The 11002-nt window shown below is 40.2% G+C and overlaps 1 protein-coding gene and 2 non-coding genes across 3 annotated transcripts; all 3 read right to left on the bottom strand.

Annotated features, from left to right (window-relative positions):
- Window positions 1–207: 207 nt before the first annotated feature.
- Window positions 208–279, bottom strand: trnah-gug (transfer RNA histidine(anticodon GUG)). Its single transcript has one exon. It is a non-coding gene; the product is annotated as a tRNA-His (tRNA).
- A 559-nt stretch (window positions 280–838) lies between these two features.
- On the bottom strand, window positions 839–910 carry trnah-gug (transfer RNA histidine(anticodon GUG)). Its single transcript has one exon. It is a non-coding gene; the product is annotated as a tRNA-His (tRNA).
- A 723-nt stretch (window positions 911–1633) lies between these two features.
- LOC102203006 (fetuin-B-like) lies at window positions 1634–6820 on the bottom strand. Its single transcript, XM_005745082.1, has 7 exons — window positions 6626–6820; window positions 6359–6472; window positions 5359–5437; window positions 2928–3094; window positions 2561–2674; window positions 2067–2201; window positions 1634–1888 (listed from the first exon to the last, which is right to left on the bottom strand). The coding sequence occupies exons 1-7, from the start codon at window positions 6818–6820 to the stop codon at window positions 1634–1636; spliced, it is 1059 nt and encodes a 352-aa protein (XP_005745139.1).
- Between the last annotated feature and the right edge of the window lie 4182 nt (window positions 6821–11002).

Here is an 11002-nt window from a genome sequence, read left to right as displayed (position 1 = left end):
AAATGGAGTAGGCGGAAATATGTACACACTTATTGCAGCCTCTCTATCTATTTACTGTGTTCGTGTCATCCCTACTGGTATATACTCGCTATACAAAAAAGAGAGAAAAAAGTTACAAAAACCTACGTATAGAGATATAATTATTGGTAATATCTATACGACCAGTAATGGATTTCATACTCTTACAAAAGCACTTTGGCAAAAAGCTGCCGTGACCCGGATTCGAACCGGGGTTGCTGCGGCCACAACGCAGAGTACTAACCACTATACGATCACGGCGGGCTGTCCTCAGTACGGCAACTTTAGCCTGGAATATTTGATCCCATAGACGTCACCATGATTCGCGTAATGAGACAAATAGAGCATTACAAGAATCTAACTTGCTTGATACAGAAGAATGGACCAATTTCTCTGAGTCAGTTTGAAACAAGAATTTTCCAACCTTAAATATATTTTAAGTGATATAAAGCAGTTCTGGTAACCGTACTAATATGATTATCAAATCTGAGCTCGATGTCCAAAATGATACCAACATTCCTGACTTGCTTACTGTGTTTCAGAGAAAGGGATGATAAATATGGAAACAAAAGATTTGTCTCTGCGTTTTTGGACCAACAGCAAATCTTTCTGTCTTGTCTCTGTTCAGCACCAATAGATATCACATTTCACCTCTACAGGTTTCTTATCTTGAAACGAAATGCCCCTTTTGCCGCCAGGGTTTCTGATTTCAAACTTATTCTCATGAGCCACGTGTGAAGCCTCTGTGAGAAGAGAGAAAACAAGCAGAGCTGATTCTGCCTTTCCAGCTTGGGAGCTTAATGTCTGGAGAAAGCAGTTATGCCGTGGCCCGGATTCGAACCGGGGTTGCTGCGGCCACAACGCAGAGTACTAACCACTATACGACCACGGCAAGTTGGGCTTGAGAGTGTAGGTTTTATCTGGAATATCTGATCCTGCAGACGTCATGCGCACCCTCCCTCCTCTCCCCCCAATGGAATGGCCTTAAATACTGCTGATCTGTCTGGGAAGTGCTGAGGGTTGGTGTATTTCTAATTCATTTCAGAGCTAGATATTTTGTGTGCTTTGGGCTCTCCAACATGTATTCAAAAGCTTAAGTGTGCAGATCTAAAACTGGTAATGGAAACAAAAAAACATCTATCATTTAGATATGATGAGAGCCAATCAAAAACGTGATAGCCTCTTGATAAGTTTGTTAACTTATGCTGTTTAGCCTACAAATAGGCTAAACTGGCCAAATCAACAAATAATGAGGTCATGCATACCCCCCTGCAAAATAATAAAATAAATAAATAAATAAATAAATAAAACAACCCCCCAAAAGTAATATGTAGCTTAAAATGAGAAGAGTTACTTTTAAAAAATAAAATGTGTCCAAGAAGTTGCTACAGTGGGGTCATTATTTGATTAGGTAAAGTACCGATTTGCTAAACTGATAGAAATAAATTATACAACTTCCAGCTGTGATAAATATTTTATTTAAATGATCAATGAACAGTAAATACAGATTTTTTTTCTGTATTAATTGCAAGGTTTTAGTTACCATTTTTTGTCTTGAACTAATTGCAATATGGTTAAAAACAATCTCTGGACTGAGTACTGAAGGTTCAACCAATCAGAGCCTGAGATTCCGTAAACCCAGATTGTGTCTGCGGGGTCCGGGGCAGGAGCTGCCTGCTGGTGAAGCTCTGGGAGAGGCAGGCTGATTCACCACATTCCCAAGGTTCTGAGACACGGAGAGTGTAATGTCTGGGCTGGGTGAGTCTGAGTGGAGGTGCTCATGGGGATGCAGGTGAGTGTGGTTATGCTGCTGGTGTTCAGTGTGCACACTGCCTGCTTTTGCGTGAGCCTGCGCCTCCACAGAGGAAGCCTGAAAACGGAAGATAGTCAAGAGAGCGGTGGTGCTCAGCAATGAAGCATTTGTCAACATTTTTGAACTGTGTTTTAAAAACCCTTTAACAATCAAAATATCAGAAGTGCAGTGATAGACTGTGAAGATTTGTGAACTTTTTTTTATAATTTAAGTCTTGTGTTGTTCAAACAAGTACCTGAGGTTCATAGATCTCACATTTCACCTCTACAGGTTTCTTATCTTGAATCAAGCCATCCCTTTTGCCACCAGGGTTTCTGATTTCAAACTGATCCTCACGAGCCACATGTGAGCCCGAACAGAAGCCTCTGTGCTGAGAAGAGAGAAAACAAGGAGAGCTGAGCCTGCATTTACAGCTTGGGGGATTTTTGTTTGGAGCCAGTGGAGATTGGATGCAGTACACAGAGCACACCAAAGATGAGACCAGGCACATGAACATAGGTTTAAACATGATAAATTAACCACCGAGGCTTAAGACAAATATTATAATTATAAATTGAGTGTAAGGTGCATTACTGGTCTTTAAGATATCTATGCGTATTCTTTCATCACTGTTAGAGGAGTTTCACATTCAACAGCAGATTATTGGCAGTTTTTCAGCTTCAGCCTGGTAGCAGTCCAGTTTTATGAACATATGGTGAGTAAACAGAGCATTATTTTCTCATTACTTACAGCAAACTGACAGTCCATAGGTGTGCAGCGGCTCAGTTCACTGACATCTGTTTCCCTTGAACAAACTGTCTCCACTATAGTGAATTCCACAAAGTAGGACGGACCAACAACCCACTGAAAAATATATTTATGAAAGCCTAGTTTAGGACAGAGGTAGGTCAAAATAAGCGAACTATGACCAAAACTAGTCAGATAAAATTGCTAAGAGCTTTACATTAGGTCTAGTCTTTTGAAAAGAATAGAAAACTAAAAGTACTTGCTTAGAAGAAATCACACATAAGCTTAATTTGTATTCAACCTGTTTCTTTACTGACTCTCTGCCTGCGTTTGGTTTCTTTTTCTTTTTCATTTCTTTTTCTGTCTTAACCTGTGAACTGGCTTTCGTTATGTTCTCCAGAGTAAAGTAGTTGGCCAGGCGGCTCTCCTCATTGAACCTCTGCAGGCAGAGATTGGCCGTCTCTTTGACAATGGGCTCATTCAGATTTTCGGCCGTGGGACAGTCTGGGCACGTGTCCACCACTGCAGTAGCTGGAACTGAACACAAGGATCAAGAGGTTCAAAGGTCAAAACAAAATTCTGAAGCCTGAGGGTCATCCTGTCTCAATCAATCAACTCATTTGTCACTTCTAGGCTTGACTATTGTATTTAGGTTCTTCTAAAATCTCTATGAAAATACATGATTTATCCAGAATGCCACAGCAAGACAAGATAGAGAAACGGAATTACTTTAGTGAGTACACACTGTTAACCCTTGTGTGGTGGATGGCATTGTTCTCAAACAACAATTTCCTACTCTGAGCACACAAAGCACTTTTTAAAAACAAGCCATATTTGCCAAAGCACTTTTATGCCCGATTGATCTAACATTAATACACATTCCTTCACAGGGAGCAACTTCGGATTCAGTATCTTGCCCAAGGATGGTTTGGCACACAGTACTGAACCAGCCAGGGCTCAAACCACCAACCCTCTAATTATTAGAGGATCATGTTATTAGAGCAGCTATGCTTGTAGGTTTGTTGGACCCTTGCTTTGTTTTTTTTAAAATTTGTAATTATAGCAACCATAGAAATTGAACCCTTAATAGATGTTTACTTTATCCCTATGTCAACCAATACAGACCACATCCATGTTTCATATGGGTTATTTACCTCTGTTAGAGCCAATTTCTTAATAAAATTGAGATTTACTAAAATTTAATAGAAAAAGAAAAATCTGTCTTGATAATTCAAGACACGGGTCGAGTTTTTTATTTTTTATTTTTTTAAAGCAAACTTTATTATCACTACTGATGTTTATTTCTTGGAACTTGAAATTGATGAGATTCTTGTGGGTCTATAGTTCAGCCCTCAGAAATGCATCTGCCCGTTCTGGTTTACTAGTGATGGGAATTCCGGCTCTTTGTAGAGAGCCGGCCCTTTCGGCTCCCACCCGGCTTTTCAGGTTGTTTTGTTGCTTTAATAAATTTATTATCAACAACAATATAAAATTATGCACAAAATGAATTGCTAATGTAAAAAAGTTTTTTATTTATATATATTTATTATATAAATATGCTTTTATTTTATTTATTCACTCAACATAAAATTTAAAAAATAAATTCTTAAATACAAAAACCAATTATGTAAAATTCTACTTTTAACTATTTAAATTTTCAAGTTTTCCCCTTTAAACAAATTTAAAGTGAAACAACACAAAACACTGCAAACAACAACACAATAACATATAAATGAATATGCAAAACAAACGAAAATGCACATTCTCTGTCATATAGGCCTGGGATGATTTTTTGGGAGAGGGTTTTCCTGGTTGGAATTGCATACACAGGATTCAGTGCATGAATATACTTTCTGAATCCTTTAACATCCACAACTGGAAATGGTTGAAAATCAAGTGCAGTCATTTTTGCCAGGTCTTTATCAATTGAGTTCTGTCTTGTGGTGAACCACTGGAGGGCTCCACTCACACCCAGTTCCTTCCATTGCACTGATGGGTGGACAGTTCTCAGCCGCCTGCGCAGGTTGTTTGTGGAGCCGGCTCTATATGATATCCTTCTCTTGCAGACTCTACACTCTGCCTTTGTATTGTCAATAAAATTGAAATGGTTCCAGATTTTGCTTCTTTTCTTGGTGTCACTCATTTTCATTACTATACCTTTCTAATGTGACGATGTTGTCTCTTGCAACAACCCTGGCTCTCTTTCTCTCCCTCTCCTGCTCTGTTCCTGTGCTACTGCGAGTGTAACTATCACCCCTTTTATCATGTTTGTGCATCAGTATTTTTAGCTTTGCTAGTTCCTGACAGGTTTATATCGAGCTGGCTCAGGTGCTGCTGTAGCACCTGGTTAGTACTGTAGGATAGAGTCCTCACTGCACGGGTCTGGGTCTGACTCTGCCCCCATACCATTTCCTGTGTGTCATTATTCTTCAGTCTGCCCCCACTTCACTCTCTAATGTCTGCACTGTCCTGTTCACCAAAGACAACAAACTCATATTCTGAAAACTCTTCCTCTTTCAAATCTCCTCTCTCGTCTAAAGTTTTTGAGGTTTTTTGATCAGAGAATCTTCTCACCGTCTTGCTAATTTGTTGGAAAAGAAATGCAGAGTTGTTCCTACATGACGGAGGGCTTTAGATAAAAAGACAGATGTAGGTGATAGAAATGTAACAGTGTTGGAACTGTTGTGTGAACAAAACAGAGTGTGATTGCTTTCTGTGGCTAAGACGCTGTAAATAATTTTCTGTTTTATACAGTGAAGTTGACAAAAATACAGAAGAGTCTCAGTGATGCTTTGATCTACCTTCACGAATTGTACAGGAGTAGCTTTGTAGTTTGACTTGAGTGTGAACATAGGCAGATACTTGACACTCTCCATACACCTGAAATACACAAACACATTTATACAGTAGCTAAAGACACATGTACGTGTAAGAGGTGAACCACAGCAGCTAAGAAATTTCATACATTCATAAAAAAAACTATCTATGTATACTTTACTAAGCTCATACATGCAGAACATATGAATGTATGCATTACAATGCAGTGCTTTGTAAAACAAAGACAACAGAAGACTCACTGTATTAAAACTCTGAAAAGGTTGTCGCTGCAACTTCTGGTATTTTAAGTCAAATTTTCTGATAATTTTATACAGCTTTACTTAAAAAAGACCTAAATATTTTTTGTCAGTCTGGTATTGTGAAATGAATCAGGATCCATAACTTGGGACAGATATGTCAAAAAATGTCAAAGTATTGGCCGGTAAAAAATCCACCATTCAAACTCTCATTTTGAATTCAAGTTTTTCAGATCAGTTTATTTGTACAGCGCCAATAGTTGTGCTGAGGTGACTCTAACACTGTAAAATAAAGCATGTAGAATACTTTTTAACATTACATTCTTGGTTACAAAAATAAAGAAAATGAAAATTTCCTTTAATTTTGATGCCGGATTATAACAACTTATATCACAAAAATATCATTGTTGTCCTGATTGTCCTGTCCAAATAGTGTCAAAAATGCTGGAGTTTCAAGATGCTAGTTATAATGTAGTTATGTGTGCACATTTTTCATTTTGAAGACCTGGGTCAATCCAATCACAAATCATATTTTTAAAGATATTTTTTCCTCTGCCTCCACAATTTGCATGAAAAATGTGTGGCCCAAAGTTTGCATACATTCAAATATCAGACATGGTAATATAGACCAGTAAACATTTCAGGCTTTTATCTTTGACATATTCACTTTCAAACATCATCTCAGATTATAACGTGTTCTGTGACATGTGCATTGCTTGGTACTTACTGGTACATTCCCAATATTTCTGACTTCACATTGTTTCCATGGTTTTCCACTGGTGATGTGGCATTTGGTCTCCATGACATCGATGGTTAGTTTGTACAGAGATCCATCTTTCCCCTGGACACATTCATAAATAAGCAACTCTATTTTCTTTCTTCCTTTTGTGACTTTTCTAACATAAAAACAATATGGCTGCTGGTCAATATGTTGCAGCATGCCTTTGTTGCATGATCATGTCTTTGTGCATGCATATGCATAATTCACCCTGACCTGTTCTGGAGTGTGAGACAGATCATAGAGCCTGTTGAGGCTCCAGATGTATCCAATTTTCCTGTCCTGGTTGATCTGTTCCAACGCCTCTTCTGCCACTCGCACTGCATCAGGGCTCATGCAGCCTGGAGGGTCCGAGGCCTCCCCTCCCTGGGGCAGCAAAGCCAAACATACGACCAGCAGGTACACACTCATCCTCATCTAACACACATACAGACTGGTCCTAATAAAAAAAAAATCCCACCTACTTGAATTACTAAATCCTATGCTGGCAGATCATTTAATAATGAAACTGAAACATGCATTGACCTGGAAATCTTCTTTTGCAGGACCTAATAAGTAATCCCAGTTTTTACACAAAGAGTTGTGAGAGACACATGTGAGACTGATGCTGGACTTTCTCCTCTTCCTGAAAGGATGAACAAACAGCTGCTATCGGCTGCTCTGCAGGCCAATGACTGGCTCAGACAAACTGAGCGGTCACAGTGCACTGGGGAACAGGGCAAATCAATTAAAAAGCTCACTGCACACCTCATTTCAGTTCTTGAATATTACTTTAAAAAAAATTCTTTAAGAAATGAAGTCACGCAGTCTTGATGAACAGGAATGCCTGTGAGCTTTCGATTAGCAGAACTCTTCTCAGCTCAGCTCATCTCATCGAAGCTTAAAAGAAAGTGAGGGCCATTTGCAAAGCACTCCATCAGTGTAAGCCACTTCTCTGCTGCTGATTCTTCTTTTTATTTTATTTGTGCCAGTTCATACTTCCTCATAGTAACTGTAACTGGCAAATCTAAAAAGCTCATGTCGGTAGTATCATATAAAACTTAATGGGCTAGCAACAGTGGAGTGTGTAGCTGCTCTTTAGCTGTGCTTTTTGTTCATTTGATTTCTTTATTCAAAATGAAGAAATCTATCTATTAGTTGAGTTTAGAAAAAAGTTTGAGTTATGCTGCAGGAATCGATCAAAGAGTTTTAGATATACTTTTATCTTCTGTAAATATTTCTGTTGGAGTGTTTCCTGAAATGTGAATTAGAGGTTGACTCATAACTTTTTTCCTAATCGTTTTTGTCACATTGGCAAACACTCTGCATGCTCGTGTGCAGCCTGCTGTGCTAGAACAGATGCATTACATGAACATCAGCACTGTGTGAGTGTCGTACTGCTTTACTTCAGTAAGAGTCATAATCCTACTAAACTACAGTAATATGAAAAATGTTACGGACATGTGTATTTTTGGTGCTGCTGTTCTATGTTTGTGTATAGGTGTGTGTGTGTGTGTGTGTATGTGGCAGAGCACCGGTTCTTCAGGCCTGGTGGGTGTGTCAGCCAGGCCACACCTGCGGAGGAGAATCACACACACCTGATCAAGCCTTGTCTGGGAGCTATTTAACAGTTTGGCTGAGCGCTCTTCGACGCTGGATTGTTGTGTGAGACTCCACGTCAGTCATCTAGCGTCTGTGAGTGTATGCCTACTGGAATTAAGTGTCTTGATGGCTGCCTCTGTTATTTCCCCTCAGGAGGAGCGTGGAACACCGCAGGGCAGCAAGCACGGGGTGTGGGGACACACGGGAGTGGAGAGCACTGAGCATGGACTTTTGAGAAGAAGACAGGGAAGTGCACGGGGATTTATTGTCATTTTGCTGCCACTGTAAATAAACGCTTGTTCAGATTAAATAGAACAAAATACAAAGCATTAAAATATGTTAAAAACACAACAGCCTTAATAAACCCAGAGTAGTTTGGAGCCGGTAGTAGGGTTCATACGTCATCACTTAAAGATATCCCACCTGCTGTGAATGTTTTAATGCAGTACAGTTGTTATTATTATCACTTGTCACGTCCTCTTTATGACAGTTAAAATAAATAATTTTCATATAAGAAATAAAATTGTCTCATGTAAACTGTATATGGTGTTAAATAGGCCTATACTATTGTACTTTAATGTTAATCATAAGGGTGGTACTTCAACAGCCATATATTTTATGAGGTGGTACTCACTGTGAAAAGTTTGAGAACCACTCATCTACAGCAATAGTTCCTCAGGCTTACTGGACAATTTTCTGTTTTTCAGTTTTCCTTTGTACTTTAACCTTTTCAGCAGAATGTTTTCAGTTTTTAAGCCACTTAACACTAACCGATACAAGGAGAAAAACATTACCTAAACCAAGGGATGTCAGCATTAACACATTACATGTAACTTAGCAGCGAACTAATTTTAAAGTACCAAGCACCTAGCTGCAGAATCCCATATACACACACACCTTCACTGTGTACTGTACCACTGCACATGGTTGGAATGACAATAAAGCCACTTGTTTCAACTAAAGTGTACCTTCCTAGCAAACATGCCGTTTGTGACCCATATGGGCCCATTGTCCCAGATTGCTCTCTGATGTTTCCTTTGAAATATAAATGTGTGTCGATGTTAGAAAGCACTTATGTAGTAAAAGCATGGAAAACAGTGCCTCTATGAATGAGTGAATGAGGTCGAATAAGAATGAAGTTCTATAAAGCACTTTGAGTCCTCAGGTAGCATAAGGAAGCGCTATACGGTGTAAGAACCAGTCCATTCACACACACACACACACACACACACACACACACACACACACACACACACACACATTTATTTATTTATTTATTTATTTATATATTTCAGTAATTAAATGAGTTTTGCACACTGTGTTTATTACAGTTTCATACACCACATTATGCAGCCGGCTTGAACATGGGGTCATTAGCAAAGAGAATCCCCACACCTTGATCCCCTCCCTTTTTGGTGGGGCACAGGGCAGAGACTGAGGTTGGGAAGGGCTCGATGGCGGGCTCCATCTGTCCGGGAACCTGAGGGTCAGGCTTAAGTGGGAGAGTGACTCCAACTCCAGGCCCACCGGCGGGGACATCAGGGAAGGAAGGCAAGGTCACAGGCTGGCCCAAGGCAGGCAGGACTATCACTGTTCCCTTTGCATCATCGTGGGGTGTGTTCTCATGTTCGTGCTCGTGGTGATGGTGGTGGTGCTCGTGTTCATGTAGGTGACCGTGCTTGTGGTCGTGGTCCAGAGCCAGCTCGTGGTCAGGCACATGGATGTGCACACTTACAGCGTGCTTGTTGTGTGCCTTGGCATGATGAGTGTGCACATGATCGTGGTTCATACCGTGGTCGTGGGAGTGGTCCCAGTGCCTGTGGGAACTGCCTGTGGCATGGTCATGTGTGTGGTGGTGATTGTGGTCATCAGTTTGGTTCCTGTTGTGGCCATGATGAGAGTGGCTCTTGGTGTGGTCGTGGCTGTGTGAGTGTGTGTCGTTGTGGCTGTGGTCAGTCTCTCCGCCCAGCAGGGGGAGCATCATCTGTCTCTTAGCAGCCTGGAGATTTTATACAGAGTGTACTATAATAAAGAGTTTAAAAAACAGAGCCAGCCCAAGGCATAAGGAAAGTAAGCACCTTCTTAGGTCCCCCATCACCATTTATTACTTACACTGTTCCCTATGCGACTGAAGGATATTTGAACAATACAGATATGACATGTTAATGAGTCTTACCTCAGGCACATAGAGCTCACAGTCGACATTAATTTGCTCCTCATCAAAAAGAGGCTGGAAGAGAGATGCCTTACAGAAGCCCTTGTGCTGAGAAGAGAAAAGGAAGAAAAAACTTAAGAAAGCAGAGGATTGAGGATGCCTGTGGTTTTACTACGGTGGAACAATTACACATACTGAATGAAAAAGTAATCCTCTGCTGTCACAAACTAGTCAGTAGAACTTAGAACACACTGGATCAGAGCTTTGAGTGGGAAGCAGAGGTCTTTGATTGCAGCATTAAAACTAAAATGACCCCCTGATCAGGAAAGTCATACTGCACTCACTGATTTCATCAACCCGTCTGACTACAACTTTACATGAGTGAGACTAATAATTCTTTCTCCTGACTCACAGCAAACTCGCAGTCCATAGGGGGGCAGTTCTCAGCCGTCACTGCTTCTGTGCTGTGGGGGCAGGTGGTCTCCTGGATGGTGTATTCCACACGGTAAATTGAACCTGCGACAACCTGGAAACACAAACACAAAAAGCATAACAATATGTCAATCTAAATGAGAGTCCATGATGAATAAAGGATCTTTCTTATCCCTGTTAATATTCTCATTCATTTCAGATTGATCGAGGGCTTTTCAGTGAACCTTTCGCACAAAGTGACAATACTGAACTATAATAGTTTAGCCCAGAAGTAATGACTGTATGCGCTAGTTTTTCAGTGTCACCCAGTGTTAGGTTGATTTTGATAATAGTTGTCATTGTTGTACTTAAATTAAACCTCGTCTTAAACTGTATGTTTAGAGATTTTTCCGTTCCTCCCCTACACATCTACGATGGGGGGGGGG

This window comes from Pundamilia nyererei, unplaced genomic scaffold, assembly GCF_000239375.1.
Source record: "Pundamilia nyererei isolate P.nyererei 1_Seehausen unplaced genomic scaffold, PunNye1.0 scaffold00153, whole genome shotgun sequence".
Classification (NCBI taxonomy): domain Eukaryota; kingdom Metazoa; phylum Chordata; class Actinopteri; order Cichliformes; family Cichlidae; genus Pundamilia; species Pundamilia nyererei.
Note: the sequence above shows the minus strand (reverse complement) of the source record. Positions and strands in the feature narration are given on the sequence as shown.